This window comes from Sinocyclocheilus grahami, unplaced genomic scaffold (genome assembly GCF_001515645.1).
Source record: "Sinocyclocheilus grahami isolate Dianchi unplaced genomic scaffold, SAMN03320097.WGS_v1.1 scaffold104.1, whole genome shotgun sequence".
NCBI lineage: Eukaryota > Metazoa > Chordata > Actinopteri > Cypriniformes > Cyprinidae > Sinocyclocheilus > Sinocyclocheilus grahami.
This window is the reverse complement of record NW_015505283.1, coordinates 784,639-803,678: the sequence shown is the minus strand read 5'-3', so window position 1 is coordinate 803,678 and position 19,040 is coordinate 784,639. Positions and strand designations below refer to the sequence as shown.

Here is a 19,040-nt window from a genome sequence, read left to right as displayed (position 1 = left end):
AGAGAGAGAGAGAGAGAGAGAGAGAGAGAGAGAGAGAGAGTTGTAGTGAGTCAAAAGCAGTTCTATGCAAATATGAAGCTGAAAACCAAGCAAGCAGAATGCAGTCTGTAATGAAGAAAGCTGTTTTGCAAAGATAGATAAACAAAAATAACATAAATCAAAATGTATTTAAAAACCAAGCTTTACGGTCTTGGCAGATGTTTTCACAGGGAAGTGGGCTGAAAACTGTCGTCAAATGTTGTTGACTGCGGAAAACACAAGTGCTAGAAACATATACTGCCATATGGAGGATTTCATTTATATCTCAGTACTAAAAAATAACTGTATGAGCCTATAACTGTGTCTTTGGGGTTCTCATTCTACAATAGTATTTTGTTACACGCAAAAACATGTGAAATTACAATTAGAAAAGAACAGAAACCCCATCTCCCTCTACACAGCGAGTGCCCATGAGAGCTGGCATGTGCACACACATGCTACTTTGCTCTACAGCCAGCAGCAAAGCAAGCAGAATGTTAATACCTCTTTTTCTGTCCTCCTCTAGCCAATCTGCTACAGTGGCTACAAAGATTGCAAATCAATAAAGGACATATTTAGAATGTTCCTTGGAGGAAGTTAACTAAAGAGCAGGTACCGCATAAGCTACATGTATATATACAGCACATCTGCAAGCAACAAGCAACTTAATCATGTGTTTTTTTAACCTCTGTGGCATCTGATACCAAAGTGTGATGTAAGCACAACTGCAAAGTTAAGTTTATTAAGAATATTTCAGAATGCAAAAAAGACACAGGAAACCCTGATACAGGAACGTATATTAGACAGGAAACCATGATACTGACAAGCTGTTGAGCAAATGTAATTGAGCCACAGTGTTGCCTGCAACAGAAGTGAACACATGCAGTCCATTTGACATGACAGTTTTTATAAACTACAAGGTGTGAACGTACTGACAACCTCCACGGTCAAAACTTCTTGCATTTTGATATTACACTATAAAAGTATACACTATAAAGTAAACACTTTTTACACTTTTAATTTAAAGTTCGACTACATTGGGTTGTGTTTTAGGGTTAACGTAATATTAATGGATAATGTCCTGCCAGAAAATTACCAGTACAGCATATTTTGAATTACATGTTTTATTATTTAAAGCCACAAAATAATTTTTGTAAAATGTTTGTGAGAAAGGTGTGCTTGTGCTGTAATTTAACTGACTATATCTGATTTCTAATGCAACGACTCATATTTTTAAGGGTCAACTATATGTTTCGATGGACAATCTACCGCATAATTAAAATAGTTTTGCTTATTTAAAGGGGTCATATGATGCTGCTAAAAAGAACATTATTTTGTGTATTTGGTGTAATGAAATGTGTTTATGAGGTTTAAAGTTAAAAAAACACATTATTTTCCACATACTGTACATTATTGTTTCTTCTCTATGCCCCGCCTTTTTGAAACGCGTCGATTTTTACAAAGCTCATCGTTCTGAAAAAGCGAGGTGTGCTGTGATTGGCCAGCTATCCAGTGCGTTGTGATTGGCCGAATACCTCAAGCGTGTGACGGAAATGTTACGCCCCTCACATACTGTTGATGCCGTGTCCGGCTGGAGCGACGAGACATAAACATTAAAACCCATTACAAACGAGGCATTTGTTGCATCCAGTGCGGACATAATTACTGATTATAATGACTTATCCTGTCTTTTTGCGCGTTGCGTTGCGTTGCATTGCATCGCGCCGCGTAAACATAAAACTCTGTCTGCATTTGTGATCAGAGAAATGACAAACAACAAGTGCTACTCTACTGCCCAAAACTCGTGTTTGAATCATCAGTGGCAACGAAAAACACAGCGGCCTAGCATGAGCCGAAGCCCCAGCGTGCTAGCTGAGGCCGGGATAGAGTGAGCTGAGGCGGGCTGGACTCCGCTTTGTCCACGGCGAAAGTTGATGTATTCCCCCAGCGACCAGCACAGATCAGCTCTAGACATGACAAAGCGGATATCGTCCTCTTTTTTGAAGACCAAACAAAATAGTTTCGCTTTCACAAAGAAACACTCAGCATCTTCACGACATGGCGGCTGCAACAACAATACTACAGCGAGAATAAATGTTACGCCTTCTTTCTTTGCGTGAACATTTGGGCGGCGTTATGCAAATCTTCCCACATAGTGAGGTAGACATGTGGGGGCGTGTTAGAACGAGCCGTTTTAGGAAGGCGTGGTTAACTTTTAACTTTTATAAAAAATATCTCTTTGGATTTGAGACTTTAGTCTTTGCAACTTCACAGATCTTCTTTATGCACCAAGAGCTTGTAACACTCCAAAGAGAAAGCAAAAATTGAAATCGCATCATATGACCCCTTTAAGGTAAGACACGCCAAGTGAACAGGGTAAAACATTTGCTAATAAATAAATATAACCATACCCAGTTGATTGATTTATATTACTAATTTTCTGAAATGTTATGTTTGAATGTGAAAATTAGGTATTAATTCATTAATTGGATTTGGATGTTTTCCTTCCACTAGCCCGAAACACATAATGGAAAGCCCAAAATCTCAAAATTGACCAGGTCATGAAAAAAACACACACAAAAAAAAACAATGTTTCTGTCTGCAGTGTCTTGCCTTAAATACTGTTGTCTGCAAAGAATGGCATAGCGTTGCCTGCATAAGGCTGTAACTGACCTGGGCCACTGGATCACTGTATTCAAATACACAGGCTAACTGGCTAATTATGCACAGCAATAGCAAATAATCCAGCAGCTTCTTTAGAGAGATCATAAACCATGATAATAAATACAACGTCTATATGACTTGCTTCATCAGCTCCGTGGCATATTAGCTGCCATCTACCTTTCTTCGCTTTATCTGCTGGGATATTCTGAGCCCGCAGGCGCTGATCCAGGATGTAGAGCATTTCTCCTCCCAGATTAATGAAGAGCAGAGGCAGCGTTCGCGTCGACATCCTCTCTGGAGATGGATGAAGAGCAGCTAGTATCGGGAAGCAATCACAGGTTGTCAATAAAAAGACGCGAGCTGCGCTCTCTGAAGATCCTGCAGAACAAATAAGCGTCTGTAAACCTTCTCTCGGTTGCCAGGTCACCGCCAACAACAGCCAATCAGAGGCGCTCGTACTGCTGCGCGCCGATGAAATACGTCTCGCCATGAAAACCAGGGCTGCGTCCGAAAGCCTAGGCAGCTGCCTCGCTGCTGTATGAGGCCATATCTCTCTCTCTCTCACACACACACACACACACACACACACTCTCTCTCTCTCTCTCTCTCTCTCTCTCATACACACACACTCACTCTCACACACACACACACTCAATTCAATTCAATGACTTTGCAGGCAGCGTTTTTGCACGAAGGCACCTCATGAAACTGATTTTTGATGATAACTAAACAAATATTTAATTATTATAATACTGATTTATCGCTAGAAATAACATCAAAAGTGCAAAAGTTAGTCAGAAACATATATTTACACACAAACTGACCACCAAACGCAACTTTCAGACGCCATCTTTATTTTTTTATCCCAACCGTCACGGAATGGAACGCACAGGATTGTGGGATATCAAAGGCAGCGAAGGATACATCGATAGATCTATTTTTTTTATGCTTTATTGTCAACAAGTAGCATGTACAGTGCCATATCTCACTATATAACAAAAACATTTCACATGCCTCAACAAGAAGGAAAAAGAAAAGGAAAAAGGAGACAAAAAGAGGGTACATAAGCCTCAGTTTACAGACAAATACATATTATACATATATTTACATTTCCATAGGATGTTACAATGCACATTTAATACAGAAAATATACTTTGCAGGTCAGCACCATTAGTTATTATTATTGTTGTTGTTTTTTAACATTATGTGAAAATGTTAAAGGAGGAGCATATATTAATCGTTTTAATTGCTTTCCTATTTTTAGATTTTGACATCACATCTACAAACATTTGAATCTCTTTTTCAAGCACCATAAAAAGAGGTTTGCCTTTTGTAAACTTGCATTTATGAATGTGAAATTTACATAAAAATAAAATAAAATTGATAATAAAACCAACATCCTTTAAAGAGCGATCCTTGATATAATAACCCAAAATCACATGTTTATAAGATAAGGAAAATGTTTTAAAAATATTATCAGCAATGAAACCCTCCACATTATTCCAAAAATGCTGGGTATATTGGCAGGAGCAAAACAAATGAGAAATTGTTTCAGTGGAGCATTCACAAAAAGAGCATTTGAAATCAATATCAATTTTACTTTTTTGTAGGAATGCTTTTGTTGGATAAACTCTATGAATTAATTCATATGAGATTTCCTTAATCTTATTTGGAAGGAGGAATTTTTGAGGTAACGACCAAACTTGAGTCCAATTTACATTATTAAAGATATTGTTCCAGTAGAAAATAACATAAGGTGTCGAAATATTCTCTTTTAAAAACAAGGATCTAATTTTATAGTTGTTAGGCTTTTACCCCGAGAAACAGATAGAGCCGACTAAGGTATGTTCAGGTCTAGGAGGACAGACAGAAAGTGCGGATGTACATACACTGCTTTTGAACAGCATATGTACACCTGCAGGAATGGCCCTATAGTAAGCACCTTCAATTCTTTTAATGTAATAGGTATTTTGTATCTTGAGATAAAGTCTGCAAATGAAAATAAAGTCCCTTCATTATTAAATAATTGACTCACTAATAACAACCCATTACTAAACCAATTGTGAAAAAATAAAGATTTATTTCTATACAAAATATTGGCATTATTCCAGATAAGAAAAATTTGAGGGGAGAAGTTGTGTTTATAAATAAGACTCCAGGTAGCAAGTACTTGTTGGTAAAATTTAGAAAGGTTGGTTGGAAGTTTTTCAATTTTATAATTACACATCAAAAGAAATTCTAAGCCACCCAAATGAGAGAAAATAAATCGAGGAGTTATATTCCAGACAGATGAAGAATTTTGAAGATATTGTCTTATCCAATTTATTTTAAAGTTACTGTTTAACATCGATACGTCTATGCTGCCTTCAAAATTCGATCAGAAGGTACCTTTTTTTAATTTTTTAAAAAAAATTTATTAACCAGAACAAAATATACAATATTTTACAAAAACATGCCAGAGTGTACAAACCATTGATTCATTCATCAAAAACTCTATATTCGTGAAAAATATTACAAGTCTTCTTTGCTTTTTTATTAACAATGTTCTCCAAACTGGTGCAGTAGTCCTTAGTCTCTTGAAGAAAATGAATGAAATCTGGCTTGGATCCTGACCATTTCTTCTTATGTATGTGAAATTTCCCCAAAATAATAAAAAACTGTACAAATAAAGTAAAATTATTATTATTACTTTCACTGGAAAAATACATACATATATCAAAATTATTTAACTTGAATATAATAATTGTTTTCCTTCTAATGAAATTTTCCATATCCACCCAGAAAATCCTCGTGTAAACACAATTACAAAACAGATGGACAATAGACTCCTTTTCCACTGAACAAAAATCACAGGAATAATCAATATCCAAATAAAATCTCTCTAACACACTTTTAGCTGGATATATACAATGTAAAATTTTAAATGTAACCTCTTTTACTTTATTATTTAAACAGTATATTTCACAAATACGCCAAGCTTTATTCCAATTTATATTTCTAAACACTTTGGCCCACAATAAGCTTTTATAAGTAGCTGTATCACCTGTTATAATATTCCTAATATATTTATTAGTACAACTTTGTTTAAGAATATCAATGCTTCCTAAAAACAAGAAGAAGGTACCTTCTGAGACAGGAAGTGAAGCAGAATTTGTATTCGGACGTGCCTTGATGCCTTCATGCCCTCAAATGCTGCCTCCGAAGGCAGCATTTTAGAGCTTTCGGAGTCAGCAACGGCGGTAAAGTTTGACGTTTGACATTCATTAGACATTCGGGTTTTTTGCCAATTAAACTCTTTGTAGCTTTTATGTTTTGAGCCCAAACTAACTCAGATAGACATAAATATATGCCCTTTATGTTGCACAAGGTTTAATTTCTAGGAATGAAAAAAAAACAAAAAAAAAACATTTAAATTAATTAAACAATTTAACTACGTGACATTATAATATAAAACCAATACTAAAATGTTCGGGAAAAGATACCTGTTATCGCACAAAGCTCAGCTTTTGGAATTACAATTTTAGGTTTTTTATAATAATTTTACAACTTTTAATGTATGCAATAATATAAATCCATTAAACGACAACACCATTTGATCTAAAGGTATCAAACAAACTGTAAAATATTCAGAATATTATTCCCTATAATACACAAGTCTTGGTTTTTCAGATTATGCCTTTATTGTTTTTATATACAGTACTGAAACCATATTTTTCATATGTTTTATATACTGTATCCACTTAAATTAATTAAACTCTGACAGTTTGAGATAAAGGTATCAAACCAACTGTAAAATATTCAGAATATTATTCCCTATAATGCACAAGGCTTGTTTTTTCTGATTATGCCTTTATTGTTTTTATATACAGTACTGAAACTATATCTTTTCATATGTTTTATATACTGTATCCACTTAAATTAATTAAACTGACACAGTTTGAGATAAATGTATCAAACCAACTGTAAAATATTCAGAATATTATTCCCTATAATGCATAAGCCTTGTTTTTTCAGATTATGCCTTTACTGTTTTTATATACCGTACTGAATCCATATTTTTCATATGCTTTATATACTGTACCCACTTAAATTAATTAAACTCTGACACAGTTTGAGATAAATGTATCAAACTAACTGTAAAATATTCAGAATATTATTCCCTATAATGCATAAGCCTTGTTTTTTCAGATTATGCCTTTACTGTTTTTATATACCGTACTGAATCCATATTTTTCATATGCTTTATATACTGTACCCACTTAAATTAATTAAACTCTGACACAGTTTGAGATAAATGTATCAAACTAACTGTAAAATATTCAGAATATTATTCCCTATAATGCACAAGGCTTGGTTTTTCAGATTATGCCTTTACTGTTTTTATATACCGTACTGAAACCATATTTGGATACAGTATATAAAACATATGAAAAATATGGTTTCAGTACGGTATATAAAAACAGTAAAGGCATAATCTGAAAAAACAAGCCTTGTGCGTTATAGCGAATAATATTCTGAATATTTTACAGTTGGTTTGATACCTGTATCTCAAACTGTGTCAGAGTTTAATTAATTTAAGTGGGTACAGTATATAAAACATAAGAAAAATATGGTTTCAGTACTGTATCCACTTAAATTAATTAAACTCTGACACAGTTTGAGATACAGGTATCAAACCAACTGTAAAATATTCAGAATATTATTCCCTATAATGCACAAGGCTTGGTTTTTCAGATTATGCCTTTACTGTTTTTATATACCGTACTGAAACCATATTTTTCATATGTTTTATATACTGTATCCAAATATGGTTTCAGTACGGTATATAAAAACAGTAAAGGCATAATCTGAAAAAACAAGCCTTGTGCGTTATAGCGAATAATATTCTGAATATTTTACAGTTGGTTTGATACCTGTATCTCAAACTGTGTCAGAGTTTAATTAATTTAAGTGGGTACAGTATATAAAACATAAGAAAAATATGGTTTCAGTACTGTATCCACTTAAATTAATTAAACTCTGACACAGTTTGAGATACAGGTATCAAACCAACTGTAAAATATTCAGAATATTATTCCCTATAATGCACAAGGCTTGGTTTTTCAGATTATGCCTTTACTGTTTTTATATACCGTACTGAAACCATATTTTTCATATGTTTTATATACTGTATCCAAATATGGTTTCAGTACGGTATATAAAAACAGTAAAGGCATAATCTGAAAAAACAAGCCTTGTGCGTTATAGCGAATAATATTCTGAATATTTTACAGTTGGTTTGATACCTGTATCTCAAACTGTGTCAGAGTTTAATTAATTTAAGTGGGTACAGTATATAAAACATAAGAAAAATATGGTTTCAGTACTGTATCCACTTAAATTAATTAAACTCTGACACAGTTTGAGATACAGGTATCAAACCAACTGTAAAATATTCAGAATATTATTCCCTATAATGCACAAGGCTTGGTTTTTCAGATTATGCCTTTACTGTTTTTATATACCGTACTGAAACCATATTTTTCATATGTTTTATATACTGTATCCAAATATGGTTTCAGTACGGTATATAAAAACAGTAAAGGCATAATCTGAAAAAACAAGCCTTGTGCGTTATAGCGAATAATATTCTGAATATTTTACAGTATATATTTCATGTGTGATGTGAAAGAAGACATATCATTTGTTATGGTCGTTTGTGAAACAAAACAAAAAAGTATTAGAATCAACAGTAATCAGTAAATAGCTTAAAAATTGTGTCATTTTATTTAATATGATTAGGTAGGCTATATGATTAATTCCACTGTACTGTGCTTGGGTAATTATTAAATATATGACACACAGCTTCTGTACAGTTACATATTAATGCCGCAGGATGGCACATTTTGAGCATTACAGCAAAATTGTACAGCAAAACATACAATGTATTATTGAACATGACAAGAATTTACACAAATTCGAGACTTTTAAACTGCAATTATGTAAGGTAACTCTCTTTGTTGACTAAGTAAACAGTATTGGTCACGCTTTTTATTTCCAAAAAATTGTATGTTTATGAATTCTATCCTGGTTTTAATTCTCCTGCCTTTAACAATGAAGAGAAAATGAATAAATGATGTGTTGATTTCAATGGATTTGAATGCTTTTAAAAAATCTTAAGACTGAAACGGTTATTAGTAAAGACAGTAACTAGGCCTCTCCATTCCTGACACGAATTTCTCTGGTCATTCGACATGTTTCAAATATTCCACAGCAACAGGTCATCAAAGCATCATTGCATATTGTGCCCTGCAGGGGAGATATCATTGTGTAATACAGTATGTACAAAACAAGTGGCGACAGCATGAATAATAATTCTTAAATACACAATATGAGAAATCCAATCCTTAATTTGTAGTATACATTACCTGTATTCCATAGGTCAGTCGCATGTGTGTCCTCATTGCAGCCATTCCTCCAGGTACACATGCTAGACATACATTTTCACCGTACTTGTTTGCTGTGTAACAGCTGAGAGCTATCGGACAGATACAGCCAAGAGCACCTAGACAATGGAAAAATGCAGAAAATAGCTCAAAGATCATCCATTTTATGTTGATGACATGCCACTGACAAAAGCAGTGAACTGACTAAAGTCACGAGTCCTCCTTGGCTAAATATTAAACCACAGCTAAAATATGCCAGTGAAGTGGTATCTTTGAAGTTCTTCAAAAGATTTGCCGACTTCTCTCAGAACTTACAGACAAATAGGTCACTGCAGCAAGAACAAAGACCGGTGCTCCACTCTCCAGTCTGCACATTTGTACCATAAGATCCAGCACCGGGCTGAGTGATGACTGGGTTTGACATGTCAGTCAAAATGAGCAGTCCGGCAAAGATGAGAAAATGGCTCGAGAGGTTTCCTTCCTAGAAGAGTGACAAGAGTGATCTATCAATTGTTATACAAAATAACACTTACTAATTAACATTTAATCACCATTTTAGAAAGAAAAATATCTATTTCATAATATTTTCCATTCTGCTTTCTGGGTCTTTTGTACAAATGAAGGAATAATTTACCCATAATAAATTCTGTCATAATTTACTCTCCCACTTTTCGTTCCAAATTTGTACCATTTCATTTGTATAAACAAAAGATGTTTTTTGTCCATACAATGAAAGTCAGTGGCGTTCAATATTATTTTTGACCCTATTGACTGTTAGTCTATGGGTAAAAACAGTTAAAACACTGTTCAAAATACCTTCTTTTGTGTTCTACTGTAAAAAGAAAATCATACAGGTTTGGAAACTCATGACGGTTAGTAAATAATAAAATGTTTTGGTGAACTGTACCTTTAAAAATTAGTTTTACAGGACAGAATATTTGACATTCCCATACACATTTTGATGTGTAAAAACAGTTTTTGTCTATAGGAAAAAAAAATCTGAACCAGATCTACTTACACTTGTTATTTTAACAGATAATTATAGTCTGTATCCCACTAACATGTATAATAACTGATTAATAATAATAATAATGCAATATATGAAACTAACAGCTTTGAGATTAAAACTATTTTTATCTTTAAAAAAATGGGTAACACTTTATTTTAAGGTGTCCTTGTTACGCATATTACATGTTCTTACTATTATAATAATGAATTATGCATAATTACATGCAAGTAACCCTAAACCAAACCCGATTCCTAAACTTAACCTTATAGTAGTTAATATTACTCAGTACTTAAATGTATAATTACACTGCAACAAGGACACCTTAAAATAAAGCATAAACAAAAAATCTGAAAAATAATATATAATAGTAGATTACAAAAGAGTACCTTGTGTTCTTCTGAGCCTCTTGATCTGGGGCTTGCAGCTGAAAAGGAAGTTGACACACACCAACACACCGCGTTTGCTACTCTCGTATGCAACGTTTCCGATTCACGCATATAAGCTTCACACAAAGCACATCACAAAGGGGGAGGTCGGAGTTGTAATAGGAAATGCGATCTACCAGAACTCTTAACAATCAATATATAATCTCACATGAGTAAAGAATTGATAGTTTGACCTCAGATCATTCACCTGATTGTCACACATTTCTTGTAAAATTACAGCGTTCAGGGAACTGAGAGCAACCAAACCATTTGCACTATACCCACACAACCACAATGCATCAGTCTTGCATATATGACACAGGTCTTCATCAGCTGCCAATCCAAAACTCCTGAGTGAGTGAAACTAATGTCATCAAAGTATTTCTGTGAAGTTATTCTGATATAATTATCAGTATTTTGAGGAATGATGACCAAACAATGAATTTTAAGCTCTTTTATTTGGTGCAGCCAAAAAACATTCAGAGAAATAAGTGAATTATCAATGAAAGGCAAAATAAATGATTATAATCTGATGTGGAGCATGATGTTTCTGTTTAATTTTTCTTTGAATGTTGATGTATCAGGTTGTTCTTCTGGACTTGTCAGCACACAAGTATTGACAGCTGTCTGAACATCACTATGCTACAGTTCCTTGTGGTTCTGTAGAGGTTGCTGGCTCCTTTCCCTTAGCCTCCGCTGCTCTCTGTTTCTCTCTCTGCTCTGCTTTTTGTTTCTGGACTTCTTGAAAGACCTGAAGGGAAGAAAATACAATGTAAACAACAGCTGAAACACAAACCATGAAATCTACAAAAAAAAACATTGGGGCATTTTGGCTGAGCTGGGCTGAGAACATTACCTTATTGCAGAAGGCCTTTTTGGCCAGCCAACGTCGGGTGACCCGCCGATAATATTCAGGAGGGAACGTGTATGTGATTCCAAGCTCTTGACACACCTTCTCGAAGGAATCATAACGAGTCCTTCTCAGAATCTTCAGCTTTTTCTTCCTCCTGTCGATGGCCATGAGCATCCATCTTTTGTTGGCTTTATCCTGATGGAATGAAACAGAAGAGGTTTTGATGCTGTTGCACATTAACTTGTCTCTCTGAAATGAAAATTCTGTCATCATTTATTCACCCACGTGTTGTTCTAAATCTGTAAGACTCATCTTTTTTGTCCATCCATTGAAAGCCCACACAACCAAAACTGTGACGCATTGAAAAGTAATCCATATGAATCAAGCAGTTTAGTGCAAGTCTTCTGAAGAGACACCATTGCTTTTGCACAGACTTTTAAATGGGTTTAGATGGATATATATGATGAGAGAATATTAAAAATCTCTTTATTTGTATTCTGAAGATCGGTTTGGAACAACATAAAGGTGAGTAAATCATTATCCCTTTAAATAACAGTACTGGGAACAGAAAGCTATGCTTTATGACATGAATGTGTTTATAATTATTCATATAAAGTAGAATATACAATGATTTATACATTTAAACATTATTTGAAAAAGTGACATTTGCAAACAAATGATTCTAAAGCTTTTCCCACAACTACTGTAACTTCCCTATTTCATCTATTTTTGCAATTTTCTATTTTGCAAACGCTTTACCAACTGGTCCAAAGTTAATATTTGGGGGAGGTATGAAGTAATTTCCTATCAAGTTCAGTTTTTCAAGCAAAGTAGTCACAGAGGCTTATCACAATAACTATGAACATTTTTGCTAAAGAAAGATGACCAGAAAGAGACGACTAGAATAGATGTCTAAATTGTTTGTCTTCATTTTAACAATATATAACAAGTGTTTTATTTTAAAAGTTGTGTGTGTGTGTGTGTGTGTGTGTGTGTGTGTGTGTGTCTGAGACTCAAAATAAATTTTGGGCACACTGTACACTATTGATAAGATTTTAAAATGTTTTTACAGAAGTCTCTTATGCTTAACAAGGCTGTATTTATTTGATCAAAAATATAATAAAAACAACAATATTGTGAAATATTATTTCAATTTAAAATAATTATTTTATTTTTAAAATGTAGTTTATTCCTGTGAAGGCAAAGCTGAATTTTTTAGCAGCCATTACTTCAGTCTCCAATGTCACATTTTTCTACAGAAATCATTCTAATATGCAGATTTGGTGCTCAAGAAACATCTATTATTATTATTATTATTATTATAAATGTTGGAAACAGCCGTGCCGATTAATATTTTTATAGAAACTGTGATATACTTTTTTCAGAATTCTATGATTAATAGAAAGTTCAAAAGGACAGCATTTAACAAAATTAGTCTTTACTGTGACTTTTTTAGTGTGTGTGTGTGTGTGTGTGTGTGTGTGTGTGTGTGTGTGTGTGTCTGAGACTCAAAATAAATTTTGGGCACACTGTACACTATTGATAAGATTTTAAAATGTTTTTACAGAAGTCTCTTATGCTTAACAAGGCTGTATTTATTTGATCAAAAATATAATAAAAACAACAATATTGTGAAATATTATTTCAATTTAAAATAATTGTTTTATTTTTAAAATGTAGTTTATTCCTGTGAAGGCAAAGCTGAATTTTTTAGCAGCCATTACTTCAGTCTCCAATGTCACATTTTTCTACAGAAATCATTCTAATATGCAGATTTGGTGCTCAAGAAACATCTACTATTATTATTATTATTATAAATGTTGGAAACAGCCGTGCCGATTAATATTTTTATAGAAACTGTGATATACTTTTTTCAGAATTCTATGATTAATAGAAAGTTCAAAAGGACAGCATTTAACAAAATTAGTCTTTACTGTGACTTTTTTATCAATTTAATGTGTCCTCGCTGAATAAAACGATTAATTTCTTAACATAGTGTATGATTCAATTACTATTGAACACATGAGCATATGCACAGGATATCCTGTTTCTCTGTGGGTGTTAATCAAGTGGAGTGGGAACAAAAGTTTTGACACCTTTACTAAACGCCGACAAAAAAAGTATTGCTACTGAAGAGTTGTGTTTACCTTAGGGTGCTTGTGCAAGTGCTCCTGGAAGTTGCGAATACGTGCTGTCAAAATCGCCACTGTAACGCAAACAAGGACATTCCGCATGATTGAGTCAAGTTCTGAGATTCCAGTATGGTTAAAAAAGTGACTGTCAACTGTAAAAAAAAAAAAGAGAACTTGCCTTTGACTTCTGTTGAGCTGCGGTCATTCTCATCCCTCCGCACCTTGGCAATAAGCTGTTCCTCTTTCAAACGCAGTTTTTCACTCTAAAGAAAGACAATATGACAGATAATTAAATTAAAATATGATTTAACATCTTTTTATAGTTCTTAAGTCAATCGTAACTTACAAAATAAAAAGCTACCATAAATGCACAACAGCTGAGTTTATTCCACCCTATTTTTAATTCTGAAAATATTAAATAAAGAATCAAAAGGAAATGAAAACCCGTACATGATTTGCAAGCTCCAGCGAAAGCAGTTTCTTCACCACATCGTCTACCCTGCAAAGATATTACATAATACTGCTACCGTTCTGCATTCAAGCACGTAAAGGAAGTCTGAAGAAATCATGTACTTCCTAATCCCAAATATGCAATCATAATGTTTACACATGGATGAGTGGGTCAATGCAAAAACATACGATTGTGCAAGTGGGACAGATGCATATTCTTGCTTCAGCATGGATGGATGCAGGTCCTGAAGCTGACTTGGGAATTCTGGGAAGAAAAAAAAAGCAAAGAGCCAATGAGCGAAAAATTGGCTATCAAATTGATTGTGTGTAGAGATTAAATTTTTTCTCTGGGCGTCACATGTGGTTGCCGCAGGCATCACAATATGGTAAGGGACGTAACATTTCCGTCACACGCTTGAGGAATTCGGCCAATCACAACGCACTGGATAGCTGGCCAATCACAGCACACCTCGCTTTTTCAGACCGATGAGCTTTGTAAAAATCGACGCGTTTCAGAAAGGCGGGGCATAGAGGAGAAACAATAATGTACAGTATGTGGAAAATAATGTGTTTTTTGAAACTTAAACCGCATAAACATTTCATTACACCAAATACACAAAATAATGTTCTTTTCAGCAGCATCATATGACCCTTTTAATAAAAAAATAATAATGCATAATTAATAAACTACAATCCCAGAGCCCCAAGAATCAAGGAGAACTTAGTTTTTATTTGATGTAAGCTGCGTCACTGTATGTCTGCCTCAATAATTATAATTATTAATGATGCAGAGCGCTTTAATAAGGAGGTGTTTAAATGTGTATTTGATAGTCAAAAAGTTTCGTAGTCACTCTCTTCTGTAGCTCAGACTATTTAATACATGTCAATGGTAACAAAGTGTCACCAAGGGTGGGGGTGATTTGGTTGGCCACATCCTTCCAGTACACCCACTCAAGGAAAAAAATTTAAATGTCTGTGAAACTGTCATACCTCTTGTCAAAAAAAAGTTAATCATAATCATCATAGCCAAATAAAACAGGACAAACTTGTAAAATGTACACTATTTATTACTTTTGCACTGTCATATCATGTAACTATAAAATGACAAGCACTGGATTCCAACATAACACCCAGTTTTACATTTACTATATAATTTAAGCAGTTGCTCAAATTTCAAATGCCTACAATAAATCCATTTTAGACATTTATTGACCAACCATGAAGAAAAATGGCTCTATTTAGAGATGATCAGCTTTAGTGGTTTGCAAGTAAACTTGGGGATAGTGTAAACTGTATCTGTAGCTGATCACGTCCTCTTTATCCCCTAATGGTTAAATGGTAGTATTGCAGCCAGAGATGCATTTATCCAACACAGGAAATTATCCCATGTCAAGTTTTGTTAGTAGAGATGAATATAAATATGTAATGGAAACCTTTTCATGAGCTTTTCTTTGGATTTTACTTGTAAAACTTTACATGTGACTTCATCCAGTCACTTACATTAACCCTTGTAAATGGCACTATTATAGTTACTGTCATCATTATTATGTTTATTAACACTATTATAAGGTTTTCATGTAATTATTTTATATATATATATATATATATATATATATTGTCTAAACAGATTTTTTTCTTCCCAAGGAAAGTGCACTGTACATTGATCAATATGTCTAAAATAAATAAATAAATAAATCATTTCCTCATCATTCAAAACCTGACCTGAATGACTTTCTTCTGCGTAACCAAACAGTTGACTTCCATCGTATAGACTAAAAAACACTGAGCAAATATGTTCCACAGAGGTTTGGAACAACAACATGAGGGTGAGTAAATGATGACAGAATTTTAGCAGGGTGAAATACTCTGTTAAGCGTGGTACTACTTGTACTACTAAATTAGTATGTGTCAAAGAAAGGCTAAAGCAGTGACGTAGTTAATTCTGATTACTAAGAAAAATACTTTCAGGCACTAAAACAATGGGTAAATGTTTTTGCTGATGCTTAAGACGTCTGCTGCTGTATTTCTATGCAAATGTGAGGGAGTTATAAATTGAATGCATGGGAAAATCTTCAAAGCTGGTTTCACAAATCAGCCTAATAAACGTTTTTGGGTGTTAAATAACCTAAACAGTATACACACCCACTCCTTCATAGTTCATAAGTCTTGCGGGAAATGGTAATTCAACACATCCCCCCCACACATTATTTTTTTGCCCCAAGAACAAGAAAACACGCGCGGGAAATAGAGATGTAACCCCAGTGAAATATACTGGCGACAACCTCTCTTGAGAGCTACAAAAAGGGGCCATGAACAATACACCACAATATCATGCGGGACTGTCCCTTTAATAAAGATAATGTATGATACTTTGACAAAAACGCTAGCCTTCAGTGTCACATGATCCTTCAAAAATTATTACAATATTTCTTACAATAGAAATGATTCTTATTTTTCTTTCTAAATATTTATTTTTATTATAAATGATAAAAACAGTTGTGCTGCTGTAATTTTCATAATTGGGGTGGTCTAGCTCAGTGATTAAAGATCTAGGTCAATAACCCATATGTTTCAAATCACAAAAAAGAGAAGAAAATCTCATAAGCCATCACTCTGCAGTGACCCCAGTTCACTCCAGAGCGACTTTCCCTGTAGTAAGTGTACAGTATGTCACTTTGAATAAGAAATCATCCACAAAAGGACAAATAAAAGTAAAAAGCCACAACAGAAACATATGTAACGGAGGCCAGCGTGTAGCTGCTGTGCAGGTAAACCTCACTCCCCTGATCTCGAAACGCGCTAGTGGCTGCAGTCTTTAGCCTCCTTGTTAGTGCGGCCGCCTCCCACGCCAGAGACCCAGGTTCGAGACCCACTCGGAACGATTGGGTCACTCGGTGGCGGTGAGAACCCGGGAGAGAGGGGTTACATTGGTGCCATGACCCGGATGGGAGTGAGGTTTAGGGGGGTGAGTGTAACGGAGGCCAGCGAGTAGGTGCTGTGCAGGTAAACCTCACTCCCCTGACCCGGGAGAGAGGGGTTACAACATAGATCAAGATCTATAAAGAGTATAGCTACTTGTAACTATAACCTGTCTGTCATCCTACACAACACATGCTGGCTTAGCCAAAGACATACTTGCTTTTTTTTTTTAAACAACAACTACCTAAAAAAAAAAAGGCAGCAAAGAACACAAGTACAGAACTAAACTAAAACAATACTCCCATAAGTACACTAATAAGACTTATTTAATTAATTATTGAATTAATAACAATAATGTGGATGAGTCAAAATTTGCAGTGCAAATAATTGCAGTGCTTTTCCAAAACATAAAATAATTAATTCTTGATGCATTAGTAGCCGATAATGATAATATTAATATTACTGTGGGGGAGATTCAAACCATAACTCAAATAGCAAATGTACACCAGCCCCCCTAACAAGTCTGCAACATCAAATTAGACCCACAATCGTTAATTTTCTCACATTGCTGGGATGATAACTCACACTTAGTCATATCGATACTTACTCACACATAAGTGACAACCATCTTGTGCTTTTCTTCCCTTAACTCGTATCTGTCAAATTTTTATTTTTCGTTTTAACCCTCTAGTGGTCTTCAGTCATGTTTTTACTTCATTGGAATGGTATGACACTTGGTGATGTTTTTGGTTCTTGCTATGAGAACACACACACAAAAAAATTGTCATGATTCAAAATAGGCTCAAAGGTCTTAAAAATGGTCACTCATGTTCTTCTCGGTCAAAAATTACTACAATAGGAAATTAATGAGAAATTTAAAAAAAAAACTGTCTCCATTCATCGAATTAGACATATTTGCTTTTTTTAATACTTAAGTGCTGCAATAATTGAAAAACGGTATAAAATATTTTCAATTTGATATAGAAATAAACTGGATATGGCTATCCCCACAAAGTGTATATAAAAGTGATGATTTTAACAAAAAGGGTAATATGTCTGAGTAACAGAGTTGAGTTGACGAAAGTAGCTTTTTCCAAACAAATGATGAATGACACAATTTGAAAATAGACAGCTATTATAGGATCATATAGAATAAGATCTACAGCTTAAAAGTATGTGGACATGACAAAACATAAAGGTCATATGACAAAACAGAGGATTTGATGTCTATTCAATCAGGAAATGCAGTGACCTAGCTTTTGGAGCCACCTAGGGGTTAACACTGTAACTGCACACGCTGTCCATAAACTACGCCGTACAAAATTTAAACACACAACCATAATAAGAAACCCCTATGGACTAACATGATACAAACTTAATCTCAATTTGAGAGAAAATACTAAATTATGTCTGCGAATTAAAAATAAAACTGGATAAGTGTTGACCCATCAATATCATAATGGTTAGGTTTTAACAGTCTCGTGTCTTGTGAATATGTGCATATAAGACAGCATGTTGAAGCAGTCTATTAGTCGTGGAGTCAGAGCTCGGATGTCAAAAACAAAATAATACTTACGTTTACAAATACTGGTTGACGTCCAGTTCGCAAAAAAGCTGCATTGAGGCTGCTTGATGGCAGTTAAGACAGTATTGCCCTGCCTCGCGCCTGCAAATACACTCCATGTCCGTAAGCCCAACACTGTAGATCGAAAAATGTTATTTAAAGCCATTGTGATTATATATAGTAATCGCCTTTAATTTGTATATGCTCTCTCAGAACGCATTTGCCCCTTCAGTTCATGTAAGTCGCCATCTTTAAACAGACATTAGTAATCTGCGCAGAAAATTCTATGCGAGTTCAAGCAATCGAGTGACCAATGAATCGATGTAGCCTTGCATTGTGAACATTTGTGTTTATGTAGATACGTTTTGTTTTTCGCTTTGTGACCTAGAAAAAGAACAGAACAATGACTGTACAGTTTTATCATTATCTAATACTTTTATCTGACCTTCTGTCATTTTAAGGCCAGGACACCCCATACTTGTGGAGACTTTTACAGATAAAAAAAAATTGGCTATATATATATATATATATATATATATATATATATATATATATTTTTTTTTTTTTAAAAAAAGAAAGAG

At 34.3% G+C, this 19,040-nt stretch overlaps 3 protein-coding genes across 4 annotated transcripts in view; all 3 read right to left on the bottom strand.

Annotated features, from left to right (window-relative positions):
• The window catches only part of LOC107588491 (protein OSCP1-like), an 8,567-nt gene extending 5,385 nt beyond the window's left edge, over positions 1 to 3,182 (bottom strand). For both annotated transcript variants that reach the window (XM_016276603.1, XM_016276604.1), the window contains exon 1: positions 2,860 to 3,182. In XM_016276603.1, the coding sequence (XP_016132089.1) occupies positions 2,860 to 3,172 (313 nt within the window). In that variant the 5' untranslated portion in view covers positions 3,173 to 3,182. The remainder of the gene's footprint in view (positions 1 to 2,859) is intronic.
• Positions 3,183 to 8,425: 5,243 nt separating this feature from the next.
• Positions 8,426 to 10,628, bottom strand: LOC107588526 (cornifelin-like). The gene is made up of 4 exons (XM_016276654.1): positions 10,503 to 10,628; positions 9,423 to 9,588; positions 9,090 to 9,226; positions 8,426 to 8,970 (listed from the first exon to the last, which is right to left on the bottom strand). The coding sequence occupies exons 1-4, from the start codon at positions 10,611 to 10,613 to the stop codon at positions 8,872 to 8,874; spliced, it is 513 nt and encodes a 170-aa protein (XP_016132140.1). The 5' UTR covers positions 10,614 to 10,628; the 3' UTR covers positions 8,426 to 8,871.
• A 354-nt stretch (positions 10,629 to 10,982) lies between these two features.
• On the bottom strand, positions 10,983 to 14,997 carry LOC107588515 (28S ribosomal protein S15, mitochondrial-like). The gene is made up of 7 exons (XM_016276640.1): positions 14,967 to 14,997; positions 14,166 to 14,241; positions 13,977 to 14,025; positions 13,705 to 13,789; positions 13,542 to 13,600; positions 11,398 to 11,589; positions 10,983 to 11,292 (listed from the first exon to the last, which is right to left on the bottom strand). Exons 1-7 carry the CDS (start codon positions 14,995 to 14,997, stop codon positions 11,179 to 11,181), a joined length of 606 nt encoding a protein of 201 aa, XP_016132126.1. The 3' UTR covers positions 10,983 to 11,178.
• Between the last annotated feature and the right edge of the window lie 4,043 nt (positions 14,998 to 19,040).